This window comes from Panthera leo, chromosome A1 (assembly GCF_018350215.1).
Source record: "Panthera leo isolate Ple1 chromosome A1, P.leo_Ple1_pat1.1, whole genome shotgun sequence".
Lineage (NCBI taxonomy): Eukaryota > Metazoa > Chordata > Mammalia > Carnivora > Felidae > Panthera > Panthera leo.
This window is the reverse complement of record NC_056679.1, coordinates 138,243,242-138,260,413: the sequence shown is the minus strand read 5'-3', so window position 1 is coordinate 138,260,413 and position 17,172 is coordinate 138,243,242. Positions and strand designations below refer to the sequence as shown.

Below are 17,172 nucleotides of genomic sequence, written 5' to 3'. Positions count from 1 at the left end.
GTTCCTAACCCTGGCTGCACAGCAGACTCACCTGGGAGCATTTAAGCACCCCTACACTGGGACTTCATCCCCAGACCGATAAAATCAGAATCTCTGGGAGAAGACTCGAACATCAGTAATTTTTTTTAAGCTCCCAAGGCGATTCTATCACATGCGATCAGGGTGGAGCCAGCCTGCATCAGGCAAGATGGTACCTACAGAATCAGACCTTCAGAATCTGAATAAGCGGTTTTAGAGTCTAACTAGATTAATAGGGTCAGATTAATGCCAGTAAATGGCAAACAGAAGCACTGAGGAAGAGTTTGCACCACTGCCAGCATGGGTATTTCTGCATCTTTTTACTCAGTAAGAAAGATGACATTCAGAGCTCATGTTTCCCCTCGATGGCATGACAGCCCCTGGCTGGCCTGGTGCACAGATGCTAAATGTACAGGCATATTGCCTCGTTTTCAACACACTGCATGTGCCTGACGACTATTTCCATGCCAGCCATTAGCAGGATTCTCAGTGCCTTTGATTCAAACGTTCCAAACTGCAAATTCATAAAATATTTATGAAGGCTTTTGCCTGGGGCACCACACGCCCCCCAAAGATTCGTGGTATTTGCCTAGTGAAGGTGACGACCGGATCCCACAGGGATCCTTCCACGTCCCAGGGGGCCTGTGTGCATCTGCCACCTCGGGACCACTTTTCCTTTTGAAAACATGTCCTGTTACATGAGTAACATGTGAAAGAAGAAAAACAGGTCTGCTGGAGCCCCAATACCTTTGAAACGACCTGTGGCAGTTTTCCAGTAAACAAGGCCATCATATAACAGAGTCCTTTCTTTACTTATCAGTGCTTGTTTCCTAAACACGTGGCCATTTTTGAGCTTTGTGTAGGTTTTGTTTTCGATCTTATTCAAGATCTCAAGCCATTTTTGGTTTTTCTCATACTCGCTGACTTTTAAATCCACAGCGGCAATCATGTCTTTAATTAAGCACAGAGCTTTGCACAAGTCTTTATGTTCTTCACTTCTTTCTGCGTGAGAAAAAGAAAGAACACTATAAAATTAGCCATTGTGCTGAGGAAGACAGTTTTTTGTGTGTTAAATGCAATTAAAATCATACAAGTGGCAAAAATCACACGATGAAAACACTGGATTAAGTTCAGATGCTTTATTATCAGTCTGTACCCTTCCTCCCAAAAAGAACTGTTAAACGATGTACTTATCACATGTGCTTAACCTGAAACACTGTAAGATGTCTGAGTTCTAGAGACTGCTATGACCTTCCCCAAGAACACTGAATGTGTTAGATACTCACCTTGGCTTTCTTTCCACCTTTCCAGGCACAGGTAATCAAATAACCCCTTCACCGAATCCCTTACAATTTAACCAGGCTGCAGGCCCAAATTAGAATCCTTTCAAGACAGAGTGATTTCAACAACAAGGTGATTTGAACAGGCCCCAGACTCATTTGCCTTCCTGGATCCCTCCCCCTCCATAAAAAATATTCTATATTATATTTTAGAACTGCATTAGCATCAAGATGCATGTATTAATAAAATATATTTTAACACTTTCAACCTAAAAAAATGGCATAAAAACACTGTGCTTAGTGGGTCGAAGTTAGTAGGTCAGTCACAGTAATCATCGATTCCAGTTGTTATTCTTTGAAACACTGGCCATCTGCTCTTATCTCTAAGTTATCTTATGAAAAAACTCTGGAGGAGTTTCTGGAACAGGATCCTAGGACTCCAGATGAAACTGGATTTAACAATTTTCTTATTTGATGACAAAGAACACCCGGTTAATGTTTATTGAGGTCAGTAGAACTGAAAGTTTCAGGAGGTCAGAAGGTGCTGGAAGGAGAGAAGGAAAACTGGCTGAGAGCATGAAAGCCTAGAAAGAACAGAAATAAACACACAGAAATAGCAGTCACATGAGAGGAGAACAAGTCCTCAAACAGTCTAAACGTTTCCAGGTTCTAAATGTCCTAGATACACCAAGGATTTTTTTTTTTTTTTTTTTTTTTTTTTTTTTTTTTTTTTTTTTTTTTTTTTTTTTTTTCCAGAAAACCAACCAACAGATCCTGACAGGGCTCCTCAACAAGGAAGATACTTTCTTTCTCACTGTCTGAAAGTATCTTCTTTCCTACACTTACCAACCACTAAGCAGCCCCTCCCCCTCAAAATATGCTTCTCTCTAAAGAACCTATTTTATAAATATGAAAGGTGAGTAAAGAAACGCAAGGTTGAGTTATAAGGTAACATGTAAGGCCAAGAAAAGGCTCAGTCATTTGACGAGGAGGGACAAATTCCTGTCCTGTAATGGCGGGCTACATGAAGTGAAGCAGCATGGGCCTCTCTTGGAGTCTTGTCAGAATGATTCCTTGGGCTTCACCTCAGACCTAACTGAAGCAGAATGTGCGCGCAAACAAGATATGCAGGAAAGGACTCTGCCGAATGAAGTGTGAGAAGCACAGCCATAATAGAGCCACATGAACCAACGTTCCCAGAAGCCAGAGAGAGGATGGACCACTGGGGGGTCTGACCTAAGGAAGCAGTGTCCATTCAGTCACTATGACGGCTATACCTGAAGAGCCATAAGTCACACTCATCATTTCTGACACACAGTAGGTAATGACTGTTAATCACTCTACCAAGAACTTGGCACGGGGTGATTCTTGGAGTGGTGATAGCTGACCTAACACAATCTGACAGATTTTAGTGTCTGACAAACCTATTAAAACTTTACACTTTATACGAACATCATACCAATGGAAAGCCTCAGGTGTGTTTTCATTATTTTTGCCGAGAACAACATTTATGAGGCTTTTCTCTTCACACTGTTCTTGTATTTCCCTTTACGTTAAATTACACGGAGTGGTAAAAATGGGATCAAGGAATAGCTGCCCCCATTCCAGCGTGAACTTAGTCCTTAACATGACCAAAAAAAAAGGGAACACTAACTCATGCTTTTCTACTCACCTAGACTGCTTCCCCCCCCCCGCCCCAAAAGGATGTTAGACGTTCACATTTTTAGACAGGGTACTTAAGATCTCATTACGGTTTTCATCAGCAACAAGTCCATCAATCATAACTAAGGTAATAAAAACAGCTTCCACTCTGTTTACACCAGGCTCTGCACTGGGCATTTTATGCAACCATCTCATTTAACCATCACAACAATTCCCTAAGGATTATAAGTCTCACTTGGTAGTGGAGAAAAACGAGGCTCATTTAACAAACATGCCCAACTAATGACCTGCTAAACCAAGTATATTCAATGGCAATGCAAGTTTACATAATTCCAAACCCCAGTGTTAGTTAACCTACAATGCTACCATCCAAAGAATAATTTACTCAAGATCAATAAGCTAGCTTGAAGAACAGGAATTTTTATGTACTCATCCATTGCTCTGGTATGTTTGTATTTATTGATAACCTATTCTGTACCAGTCACAGCACTAGCGTTGAAGAAGGTGCTAGAAGGAGAGGAGAAAAGAACCAGATAGACACAATCCTTCCAGATGCCTTAAGGAGCTTATGGCCCAGCCATATACATTATTAGCCTCTTAAAGGATGCCCAGATGTTACCCCCTGGGACGTGATGATTTGACAGGGTGGGGAAGAAAAGAAAAAAAAGCTCCCTCATGAATTGTTCTCATTCTAATAATTCACTGCTTGGAAGGCTTGACATTTGGTGATAGGATCAATGGCATATGGCTCATCAGACTTACTGGTAAGCGAAGAGGAAGAGGAGGAAGGAAAGGTATTATGAAGATGTGGATGTAGGGAAATTGAAGAAGGGATAGGCAGAGTTGAAGTATGAAGAATGCTGCGTAGCTCGGGCTGCTTGGAGAAATTCAGAAGATTGCCCAGGCTACATTATAAAAGATAACTTCTCAAAATGGACCCAAAACTCAAGGCTCTACAAGTTTTTCCCTAACAAACAGGTTTCATGAATCACAGGCCACAAGCATTTATATCCTTTGGCAATACCTCAGCTATGTTTAAAATTAATGCAAGAGGCAAATGTTTACCCTGGAACTTATTACTCACCCTTTGTGTACTGCAAAATCCTTTCCACCAGGACAGGGTATTTTGTGATACGCTGAGTGACTAGCAGAATGCATTCTGGGATTCCTCGGCGTCGCGCCAAAAGGTTACTATTTCGAAGCTTAAAAATATATATGTATACGTTTTTATATACACAAACTATTTTCTTTTTAGGACTGAGTGTAATAAAACCAAGAATCTGCAACTGTATCATTTTATTCAGATACAGTGTAATATGTATGATCATTCATTAAAACTTGATTAATTGCCACTAAATCATATACTTTGTCATTAATTTCAATAACCTAGTTCTTCAAGCTTAAGGAGTTTCAAGTTACTGTGATGTATTTGTAGTTAATTCCAAAATTAAGCACATGCCAGTAAGTATTAAGATTTATGAAGAGTAAAAGTTCTGGAAAATATTCACAAGTCAAAGTCACATTTTGAGTGTGAGTTTACAGTTAAATATTTGTTTTTCTAAACAATCATCCTCTACATTGGTTATTATTCATCATGGCACTTACAGTTCCCTCTAATCAGGGCAACTTTTTTCCTAAAAATGTTACACTGTTAAGTTTTCAAGTTCTCAAAACAAATGTGCAGTGGGGCAGGGGAGGGGGGAAAGGGGGAGAATCTGGTAGCATTCCTAAAATGGTAGAAAAAATGCAGAATCCATGGAACTCTAAAGGACAAATTTCTTCAACAAATTGGACACCAAAAAATTAATAAATAAGGGGATGGGGAACATTCAAATTAAAACAGATTTAAAAGCTACAATTCCGGGGCGCCTGGGTGGCGCAGTCGGTTAAGCGTCCGACTTCAGCCAGGTCACGATCTCGCGGTCCGTGAGTTCGAGCCCCGCGTCAGGCTCTGGGCTGATGGCTCGGAGCCTGGAGCCTGTTTCCGATTCTGTGTCTCCCTCTCTCTCTGCCCCTCCCCCGTTCATGCTCTGTCTCTCTCTGTCCCAAAAATAAATAAAAAATGTTGAAAAAAAAAAATTAAAAAAAAAAAAAATAAAAAAAATAAAAGCTACAATTCCGACACACAATATGTCAACTTTAATCAGATTCTCACTTAAGCAATCCAATTTCATGAGATTCTTAGGGAATCTGACCAGCTGTCTGAAGATATCAAAGAATAATTGTTAACCTATTAGCTGTGATAGTACCATTGTAATTTTTAAAAGATGCATTGTTTAGAGATACATATTACATACATGTGAAATTATATGATGTTCTGGATTTACTTCAAATTAATCCAGTAGGAGTGGGGTGGATTCTATATTTTTACTAAGGTTCTTCTGATTTATAACTTGTCAGGACAGGAAATAGCTTCCCAGGATATCACAAATGTGGTCAGAAGCTTGGAGGACACATTACAAATATAAAATACAAAAGGAAATGTTTTGGGAGAAATATTTCACAAAGACCGAAAAACAGACCTTCCACCTTTGCCACAAACCTATCACTTTCTTCTCTTTCCCCTGAAAAACAGCATCTAGATGTGAAACTTGTTAAGGTCATATAACAAGCAAGCATCAACTACTTCCCATGCTGGTTTTCCACTTTGTAACAGCTTTAAAATACTTGCCTTAATAAAATTCTGAAACTTTTTATTTTGTTGGAGTTCTTTAAAGAGGCTAACGGCTTCTTTGTGATGGCTACAGAATTCTCCATATACTTTCTTCATTTTATTTGCATTTTCTTCTGAAAACTGAGAAGAGTAACATTTCAGTGATGGTTTACAAATTTAATTAGTTATAAACACTAAAAAGAACATGCAATTTTCAAGTATTTCAATATATTCTTGGCAAATAAAGAATATGAAATTTCTGAACACAGTCCCTTCTTTTCCCCACTTTTTACATTAAACTAAAACAAAGTTGTCAAGAGGTAAGGGGAAGACACCAATCTACCATGGTTTTATTGTTTTAAACATTTGTTATTTTTATTCTTTTTGAGCTGTTTGTGCAACTTTATCATTTGAACCTATTGTTGTTGGGGTTTTTTTGGTTTTGTTTTGTTTTTTGTTTTTTACTTTTCTAGGCTGAAGAAACGCTATGTGGGGCACCTGGGTCGCTCAGTCGGTTAAGGTCCAACTTCAGCTCAGGTCATGATCTCATGGCTCGTGGGTTCGAGCCCCGCGTTGGGCTCTGTGCTGACGGTTCAGAACCTGGAGCCTGCTCCGGATTCTGTGTCTCCCTCTCTCTCTGCCCCTCCCCTGCTCATGCTTGCTCACTCTCTCTCTTCAAAAATAAACAAATATTTTAAAAATTTAAAAAAAAAAAAAAAGAAAAGCTATGTGGCAATATTTGCCTCAAGAAGGTTTGACCTCTCACAGGTTGACATTGACATAGGCGAACTGATCATGTCCATGGATTCAGTCCTCAGTTGGGAATTTGATTTTTGTCAGCACATCACAAATGGGTCCAGAGGCAGGTAAAAGGGAAAGATGAATAATCAGAACGCCAATTTATTAACTGATGGACCAAAGTAGAGATGTGGGCTGGATATTTCAATAAGCTTAATTTGTGGAAACATCTCTGGAGAAAAATCTACATGGTAACCATATTAGAATCATAAGGGAACAAACTGAATTACCTGAATGCCAGTGTTTCAGACTTTGACACATTCAGGATTATAGCAACAGAAACCAGAAAACACCTCACTCCCTAACCCCAGGAAAGCACTTCAAATTTACATCACCATCTCTGATGTCTTCATCTTTGCTTATAGTTTTATCTGTGCTTGAGGCCAGTATCTCAAGAGATCTTTAAATTAACTACAATTGCTCAAAATAAATAAATAAATAAATAAATAAATAAATAAATAAATAAAACTTAAGTACAAATCTAACAAGATACATACAGGCCTCATATGCTGAAAACTATACATTGCTAGTAAAAAAAAAAAAATGAAAGAAGATGTAAATCAATGGAGGGAGAGAGATACCATATTCATAGACTGGGAGCCTCAAGATAGTAAAGACATCATTTTTCCCAAATTGATATACAAGTTTAATGCAATCCTCGTTAGAATCCCAGCAAGTTTTTAAATACAGACAAGGTTATTCTAGAATTTATAGAAAAAAATAGAATAGCTAAAAACAATTTTGAAAAAGAATTAAGTAGAAGGACTCAGTCCACCCAATTTCAAGATTGATTATATAGCTACAATAATTAAGACTATGTGAAATAATGGACACATAGATCAGTGGAACAGAATAGGAACCCAAAATGCCCAATGGAATTTTGACAGGGGAGCAAAGGCAATTCAATGAAGGAAGGATGGCTCTTCTAACAAAGGGGGAAAAGCATTGGGGGAAATGGACATCCAGAGACTAAAAACAAGAAGTGAATCTTGACCTGTGTCTCATATTCTAAACAAAAATTAACTCAAAATGGACTACAGACTTAAATGTAAAACATAAAACTGTAAAACTTTTAGAAAAAAAAAATGGGAGAAAATCTTTTGAGATCTCAGTCTAGACAAAAAGTTCTTAGATTTGACACCAAAAGCATGACCCTTACAAGGAAAAACCAAAATAATGGACTTCATCAAACTCAGAAAATGAGAAAATAAGTTACAGACTTAATGTCTGCAAATCACATACCTGACAGATGACTAGCACCTAGACTACATTAAGAAACTGCAATATTCTATAGTAAGAAAACAAACAATCCCATTAGAAAATGGGCAAAAGACAGGAGCCAACCTTTCATCAAAGAGGATATACACAGGGCAGATAAGGACATGAAAGATGTTTAACATCATCAGCTATGGGGGAATTTTAACTTAAACCACGATGACTTATCATTACATATCTTTCAGGATAGGTAAAATTAAAAAAAAATAGTAACACCAAGTACTCACGAGTTTGAGCCCTGCATCGGGCTCTGCCCTGAGAGCTCGGGGCCTGCTTGGAATTCTCTCTCACCTCTCTCTGTTACCCTCCCCTGCTCACAGTTACTCTTTCTCTCTCTCAAAATAAACATTAAAAAAAAAATTTTTTTAAACCAGCTTTACTTCTAATAGCCAAGGACTAGAAATAGCCAGATGTCCTTCTACAAGTGAGTGATTAAACACATGTGGTATTTCCATACCACAGACTACTACTCAACAATAAAAAGGAATTAACTACTGAACTACCCAACCACCTAGATGATTCTTTTTTAATTGGCTGAAAGAAGCCAATCCAAGGGAGATTACATAGTACATATGTAATTTATATGTAACACACATGTAATTTATCTAACATTACTGAAATGACAAAATTACAGAAATAGAGATAGTTGTTGCCAGCAATTAAGGAGGTGGGCGCAGGAGGGAAGTAGGTGTGGCTATAAAGTACTTGTGATGATGGAAATGGTCTGTGACTTGATTGAATCATTGTCAGTATCCTGATTACAATACTATAATTTTGCAAGATGTTAGCATCGGGGAAAAATAATTTAAAAAATTAAATATTTTTTTTCAATTGTTTGCATGTTTATTTATTTTTGAAGGAGAGAGAGAGAGAGACAGAGTGCAAGCTGGGGAGGGGCAGAGAGAGGGAGACACAGAATCCGAAGCAGGCTCCAGGCTCTGAGCTGTCAGCACAGAGCCCGACGCGGGGCTCGAACTCACAGACCATGAGATCATGACCTGAGCTGAAGCTGGATGCTTAACCAACTGACCGAGCCACGTAGGCACCCCCAAAATTAAAAAATTTTAAATGCCAAATCTCAGGTCCCACCCCAAACCTATCAAAACAAAACCACTAGGGTGTTGGAACACAGAAGTCTTCATTTTTAACAGGCTTCAGGAGATTCTTAGGTACCTGAGGTTGGCAAACTACGGCTTGATATCAACCATGTTCCTCATACTCATCATTTCGGACCAACACCAACATTTCCACTGACTCAATTAGCATCACATTCCAGTCTAGCCTCCTGAAAAAGGTTCTCCATGGCTAAAAAGTGAGGGATTCCTTTGAAGTCTTCTCTCCTACATCCCTTAAACAGCTAATGCTTCCTTGGTTCCCACACCCGCATCCCTTGTCTGAGGATGTAGCTAATGTGCTCCCTCGGGAAACAACTTTTTACGGTACTGGGAGGAGACCCCTTGCCACCCCCCACTATGCATGCCAACAACAGAAATGCCAAAAGAGGCTTAAACCCTTTTCTCTGAATAACCAAGAATCTCTCCCCGAAGGAGAAGGGTGCACTTCATCCAAAAGCAGCACACCAGGCTCTTCCTATGTGACAGCCAACTTCCCAAACCTCGTTCCCAATGTCAGTCCTGCTTATACACACAATTAAATAAGAACGGAATGGGTAGAGATATAAAACATGGCAACTACAAACATAAGAACAAAAGTGTTCTAAATGAGAATTTAAAAATACAGCATTTCTATCAAGAAAAGAGATGTAAATAATTTCAAATGACAAAAAAAAAAAAAATCTTGTGCTTCAGTTTTGAACGCACTCAAATTGAAGTTCACAGACACATTTTTACATTTTTACTCAAATTGTCTTGCAAAGGACTTTACAGTCTCTTGGCATTGTATGTTTCAGATGAATTATGAGGCAGGTCTATGACTTTATAGACAATCTGCAAAGCAGATTACTCTTTGATTAAAAACTTGTAGGGGGGGCATGGGTGCTCAGTTGGTTAAGTGTCTGACTTGGTTTCGGCTCAGTTCATGATGTCACGGTTTCCTGAGTTCCAGCCCCACATGTGGCTCTGTGCTAACAGTATAGAGCCTGTTTGGGATTCTCTCTCTCCCTCTCTCTCTCTCTGCCCCTCCCCCAATCATGGTGTCTCTGTCTCTCTCAAAAATAAACAACCATAAATTAAAAAAATAAAAATAAAATAAAATAAAATAAAATAAAATAAAATAAAATAAAATAAAATAAAAACTGGTTACTGATGTGGCTTTTACATCCTTAGACATGGAGAAGCAGTTACTGCACAGTTAAGTGGGGTTTTTGTTTTGTGCCTCAAAAGTATCTGTATTTAACTACATTTACATCAATGACCTTAACTCCCCCATTTTTAGTAAATGAACCAACAGCTGAACTCTGTTATTGTGGGCTACAGGGTGAAATGGTTTCAAAATCAGTCTTTTGGAGAAGATGACATTGTGGAATTTATCTAGAGAAAGTCAAATGAAGGTCAGAAAGGATGCATCTCCATGCCTTTCCCCAAGCTCTACAAGGGACCGCAAAACGTGGCACTCAAGTGAATTTCTGGCATTTTGTTCCTAAGGGATCCATTCATTCAATAATATTCATGGTACCAAGCACTGTTCTAGGTGCTGAAATACAGTAGTCATCAAATTGATAAGAATCCCTGCTTTACTGGGACCTAAAACCTAGTGAGGATAAAAAGCTTCTGCAGATGTCACTATGGAGGCCTCAAGAAATCATATCCCTAATTCATTGTTAAAAGAACAGATTGTGATTTAAGTCCCAGTTATGCTACTTAGATCAGATGTGTGAACTTGACTAAGTTATTTCCCCATGCGTCAGTTTTTGTATTTGTACAATGGGGAAGATAAGATTTACCTTATAGAGGTGTGCAGGTAAAGGAGGTAATATACATGGAGGTACCCTCAAAGTGCTTGCCCGATTGTGATCACGGAGGGTAAGCTACTTAACTTCTCTATTAGCAGGTTTTTTCATAGAAAAGCCCTTTCAAAGAGACCAGAAGGCCAAAAGGAATTATCAGTTTTGGTTTTCTTATCTATTAGTAGAGTCACACAAACCATTCTCATGATGCTTCAACCATCCCGAGCACCTAAAACTGTCTCCTTTTAGTGAGATTTGCTGTCTTGTCCCCCAGGCGTGAACACCAAGGCTTTAACGATAACAGATCTTCCTCACTCTTCCTAAGATGAGCCAGCATCTGTCTTGCAGATACTGCCATGACCATCACAGCTCGGGGGGGGGGGGGGGGGGGGGGGACGTGTTATCATAGATCAAAAAGTCTAAGCAGAATTTTCCTAATAGACTTATTTATGGCTGTGACTCCTGGTGGAGACAGTGACAAGGATGATCCCACCAGGTTTGGAGACACACACAAGTCAGTCCCTGGCTGTCAAAGCTCTTGGCTATCAGGCACACAAAGGCATATCCAACAGAAGAAAACCAAGCAATCTCATCTGCCAATAATGGTTTAAAAAAAAAAATCAATTCCAGTTCTTCATAGACTTTCACATTGTGGAAAGTCTGCAAACCTCCAGGTGTCTGACATTAGGGCCTTTAAAAACCTCTCTCACCTGTTGTACCAGAATGTCTCCAATGCGATTGATGATGAAATTTCTGTCATCACCAGCACAGGACTCCTGCCTTCGCTCCTTCATACTAGAAAAGAAATGCCTGTGGATTTCAAGTAACTCATCTAAGCAAGGAAAGATTTTATCCACGGTGCTGTGATCAAGCTGGAGCTCCTCCTTCATCCCTTTCCTGAAGATCTCAGACATGATGAGCAGGGTCTGGATGTGATGCATCTCTGTTTGCATCAGCTCTGAAACACATGCGCAGACACAAGCTTTAATGAGCAAGTGCTCCACCCACTGACATCAGTGGCTAAACACTAAGTGTTATACAAATTAAATAAAACCAAAAAACAAAAAAAGAGGTGATGTTTTGGAACAGTGATATTCCTCCACCATAAAAGTCAGCATTGACTCAACAATTAATGCAAGCTCGAAATACTAAACCATTTTCTTTTTTCCAGATATGTGAAGATGATACACATAAGTGAAGTCCCATACACAAGAATCCCGTTCAATCTAAAACTGAGACATAATTAGCTGGCATAATGTAATGAGCTAGGCACCTTTAGCTAGGAACCAGGTCTTCCATTCCCCTAAATGCTCTATGAAAATATAACTTAGTTTGCCTGGTTTTTTTCTTTCTTTCTTTTTTGGCTTTTTGGTTTTTGCGTTGAGTAGCAGCACTTCGTTAAATTAAACTGAATTGAAATAATAAGGCTCCTTAATGCATGTAACAGTCGTTGGATCTGTTGCCAAAATTCCACTTTCTCCAGGAGAAAATAAAAAGCGTGATGATCAAGGAAGAGAAACCATGGAGAAAATGAAAAGACAGCCCAGAGAATGAGAGAATGTCACATGCTATTTCAAGGCCTCCATGGTTGCTGTTCCAACCACCTGGTATGTTTTCTCCCCAGGTCTAACTCCTTCCCCAAGTCCCCCAGCTCTCTTGAAGTATTACTGGTCTCTCAAATCTCCCTGTAGACCCCAACATTTAATACCCATGTCCCCATGTTCGATATGGCCCACTACTCTGTTTTCTTCTCAGCACTTACCACACACACTCTATTGAGTATTTTACAGATTTTCTGTCCTACACTGTAGTGTCTCCCCCCAACAAGTTCACACAAGAAGAAAATCTGTACATTTTGTTCACAGCTATTTCTCTGGTTTCTAGACTTAATGCCTGGCATACATGAGGGGCTAATACTGGTGCTAATACTCCCAAGGGCAGGCCTAGGGAGACAGATCAGACTTTTTACGTTGGAGGAACCCATAGACAGAAACTAGGGGGGAGGAATTTCAGATCTTAGCACAGATGAACAGAATTAAAAGGCAATGTCTACGGAAAGAGAGAACTTCTACCAAGTGGAGATGTTCAGGAAAAATGTGTATGATCAGGTTGCACGGCTATGGCAACGATGATGTAAATACCACAAGGAACATGGAAACAATGACCTTGATTTTCACACAGCAATTTTTAATAAAGTGTGCCTGCCAATGACACTATTAAGCTTCTAGGGAAACAGCAGTATTGGGATTTCCAGTAAACGGACTGGAAAAAAAAAAAAAAAAAAAAGGCAATGCAAGAAAAATATCTCAAAAGGGACTTGCGTCCAGAGATGAAAAAGATCTATTACAACTCAAGAGTAAAAAGACAAACAAAAAACAAAAAGCCCACTTCAATATGTGCGAAAGATTTGAAAAGATATTTCTCCAAAGATATAGACAGATGACCAATAAGCACATGGAAAGATGTTTGACCTGATTAGCCAGCAGGAACATGCACATCAAAACCAAAATGGGACACCACGTGACACACACTAGGCAAACTGTGATAAAAAGGGTGGGCGATAACGAAGAGTTAGTAAGGATGTGGGGAAAGCAAAATCCTCAGTACCTCACCGGCAAGCATGCCAAACGGTGCAGCTGCTTTGGAAAACAGTCTGGCAGTTCGTCTTAAGGTTAAACATAAAGTTACTACATGATCCAAAAAGTGCAAACGGCCCAAAAGGACCCTCAACTGCTAAAATGACCTTCAAACTGATAATGAAACAAAATGTAGTATATTTACAATGAAATAACATACAGCCATAAAAAGGAATGAAGTATTGATAAACAGTAAGGATGAACCTCAAAAACAATACACTAAGTAAAAGAAACCCATCTGCCCTACATGAAAGTATGTGAAAATTTCCCGTGGTTCTTAAAAGAGAAGTAAAGTCGTATAGGCCACATTTAAGTAAACTTTAAAATGTATGAGACATAAAATTTGCTTTGTACCAGGTACATACGATGCCTCAGTTAAGCCTCACAACAGTTAGACCTGAATATCATTATCCCCATTTAAAAAGCAATTTTTTTTGATGTTTATTTATTTTGGGGAGAGACAGAGAGAGAGAGACAGAGCTTGAGCATGGGCAGGGTGGAGAGAGAAGGAGACACAGAATCTGAAGCAGGCTCCAGTCTCTGAGCTGTCAGCACAGAGCCGGACGCAGGGCTTGAACTCACAAACTGTGAGATCATGACCTGAGCCAAAGTCAGACGCCTAACCAACTGAGCCACCAGGCGCCCCATTGTTTTCCCCATTTTAAAGACAGAGAAACTGGGGCACCTGGGTGGCTCAGTTGGTTAAGCACCAACTTCGGCTCAGGTCACGATCTCACTGTCCGTGGGTTCGGGCCCCGCATCAGGCTCTGTGCTGACAGCTCAGAGCCTGGAGCCTGTTTCAGATTCTGTGCCTCCCTCTTTCTCTGACCTTCCCCTGTTCATGCTCTCTGTCTCAAAAATAAATAAATGTTTAAAAAAAAAATTTTTTTTTTTAAATAAAGACAGAGAAACTAAGATCCAGGCAAGTTAAATCATTTGTCTGAGATCAAGTAGATAAAAAGAGATAGAACAAGGATTTGAACCCAGGTCCAGAGGACTGCAAATTTCATGGTCTTTCCCCTATACCACAATGCATCAGCCCCAAGAGCATATTTTAAATGCTTACCAAAAATGACATCCTGTCTTTTGATGACATCCTTCCCCTGCTTACTGCAAAACGAGGGATCTACCACCAGGCTCCAAGATTCTGCCTCCAGCTCCTGGGCATCACTGCTGAGGTCACTCCACAGAGAAGAATCCACGACATCTAGGATGTAGGTAGAACAGAGAAGCCAGAAGTGGAGTCACACACAAAACACACAGGAAATAAACCTACTGTCAACACAGTAACAACTAAGCCAAAATACTGTTGATGTGGAGAAGAAACCCCTGAAAACCAAACTGGTGAAAGGGTCCAAGTCAAGGCAGCTCTCATGAAAGCAAAGAATCATTAAAACAGTGATGGTTTATGTATGCAGGGGGAAAAAAAAAAGACATTTAAAGATTCTTTTCTTTGTTTGGGCTTGCTGTACTATAGTTTTATTTTTGGTAACCTTTTGAGTCCATAAAATGATTACAGAATCTTGAACACACAATTTCTTTTGCCCCAAGGAACTCCATACTGTTTACTCATATCTGAATGTTGTCTTTGCTCTTGATGTGGCTTGCTGTCCTTAATATAAACTTGAAAGAAGGGTACATGGGCTCAAGTCCTATGAGTACAGTTTTTGTTTTTTTGGGTTTTTTTGCAGAGCTTGACATCACACACACACACACACACACACACACACACACACACACACACACACACACACGCCTTCCAGGAAAACTAAATCCTACATGCCCAAACAGCACTCCTGAGACAGAGTCCAGCTCAGTCGAGATGAGACAACAATGGATTTAAAGATCCAAGTTCAAAATAAAAGCAAAAGATTCCCTGGACAGTGTCCACCCCTTTCTCTTGTCACTGCTCTCCTTTCCTTGGGTCCTCCTTCACTGGTTGATATAGCTTGGATACAACAGGCAGTTCACCAGAATAAATCCTATCTTACAAAATATGCTTTAAAACATGCTTTTATTCCTCTAGAAGTAGAGGGTAACAGATAGTGGTAAGTATCTCAGAAATCTAGGTGAGTACCCTCTTAACTGAGTGTGTGTGTGTGTGTGTGTGTGTGTGTGTATATACACATATATATATATATATACATATAAATTTTTATTTATTTTTGAGAGAGAGAGACAGACAGAGCATGAGCAGGGGAGGGGCAGAGAGAGAGAGACAGAATCAGAAGGAGGCTCCAGGCTGTGAACACAGAGCCTGACGGCGGGCTCGAATTCACAAACTGTGAGATCATGACCTAAGCCCAAGTCGGACGCCTAACCGACTGAGCCACCCAGGCACCCCATAACTAAGTATATATTTTTAATGTGTGATCCTGATTCCAATTCATCAGCAGTTCTAGAGCTTTTTAAACAACAACAAGCACAGAATGTATTTCATTCTCTTATCTTTATGACATGTCTATTCAATACATCATTTATACTCAGTCACTACATGGGGGTATCCACTAGGGTTAAATTTTCCTTCTTTTATCAAAAGAACCTATACCAAAAAGACACCATGAAACAGAATTCTTTTTTAAGAAAAAAGAGTGTTTCAATTTTACATCCTTCAGAAAATATTCCACTTGGCAATTCACCACAGAAACAAACGTGTCTTCTCCTCACCTTCCATTAAAAAGGACTCCGTGGAAGGAGAAGAGCCCATAGACTGTAAAAGCTCATCGGAATGAGACCTGCTTCTCCAGTTGTTCCCGTCACTCTCAGACTCCAAGGACAGCCCTGACCTTCTGAAGCTGGAGGAGAGAGAGAGAAGAGTCAGCTCCAATGGTGGCTCTGAGATATTAAGATGAGAAATCACATTAAGCCTTACCTTTCCAAGGTAGTGCCTGGAACACTTCTGGACAATGGATGGACCTGCACTGAAGTTTCTTTTCTCCCACTGGGCAATCCAATAGGCATGGAGGAAGAAGGGTGCAAGGAGAGACCAGGTTGCGGGATGTCTCGGAATGAAGAATCTAGAAATCAAAATGAGCGCTTCACGTGGTTTTCACAGAGGGCAGTAATTACCAGCAGTCATGTAAAAAGCCAAGAAGCGAAACACTCGAATGGCTGCTTCTAATACATCACATGTCCAGCCTTGAAACCAGTCTTCTTGCCACATCCTGACACCTGCTTCAAATGTCCCTTCCATTTCACACCCTCCTGACACCCATGTGGCAGACCTGCTTTAGCATATCCACTTGGAGACTGGGCGGCTGGGATTACACAAACAAGAAAATGGAATGGGGAAACACTGAGACAGCTTTCCCATAAACCACTGCTTGTACTCCTTAGAGCCAGCTTTAAATAGATCCAAGGTGTTATTAGCACTATTAGAATGCATATTGTATGTATAAACAGTCATACACACACATGGCATGTCAGTGGATTGGAATGATGCTGGGGAGTCTATTCTTTATGGGTGATAACTTCAGGCAAATGAAACCTCCAAGTCAAGCTGAGCTCTTCGCTGTCACGTACTGAATGAAAACCAAAGGGTGCCTCAATGCCTTTCTCGTCAATTCTAAATTGTGACAGGCATATATGGTTTTACATTTGATGTGTACCATACATGACCTCGGAAAACATTTCAGTCTTAACAGTTTCAGAGATATAGCAAACACCTTCTCAAGTAAAGGAGAATGAATACTTATATAGAGCCCCGGAATATCATGAAGGATTTTACACATGTATGATTTGGTTTTATCTTCATGGCTTCCAAGTACAGAGATGGAATTTTTGTCAGTTATAAGATGCTTTATATCTTCTTTTTGAATTTTTTTTCATGTTTATTTATCTTTGAGAGAGACAGAGAGAGACAGTGAGTGAGTACGGGGGAGGGGCAGAGAGAGAGAGGGAGACGCAGAATCCGAAGCAGACTCCAGGCTCTGAGCTGTCAGCACA

General features: G+C 39.8%; 1 protein-coding gene across 1 annotated transcript in view; it reads right to left on the bottom strand.

Moving 5' to 3' along the window:
- ARHGEF28 (Rho guanine nucleotide exchange factor 28) overlaps positions 1 to 17,172 on the bottom strand; it is a 304,572-nt gene that overhangs the window by 53,513 nt on the left and 233,887 nt on the right. The window contains exons 19-25 of the mRNA XM_042940909.1: positions 16,100 to 16,244; positions 15,895 to 16,022; positions 14,294 to 14,434; positions 11,302 to 11,549; positions 5,632 to 5,754; positions 4,045 to 4,162; positions 766 to 1,020 (exon numbers count right to left, since the gene is read on the bottom strand). Coding sequence (XP_042796843.1) covers positions 766 to 1,020; positions 4,045 to 4,162; positions 5,632 to 5,754; positions 11,302 to 11,549; positions 14,294 to 14,434; positions 15,895 to 16,022; positions 16,100 to 16,244 — 1,158 coding nt within the window. The remainder of the gene's footprint in view (positions 1 to 765; positions 1,021 to 4,044; positions 4,163 to 5,631; positions 5,755 to 11,301; positions 11,550 to 14,293; positions 14,435 to 15,894; positions 16,023 to 16,099; positions 16,245 to 17,172) is intronic.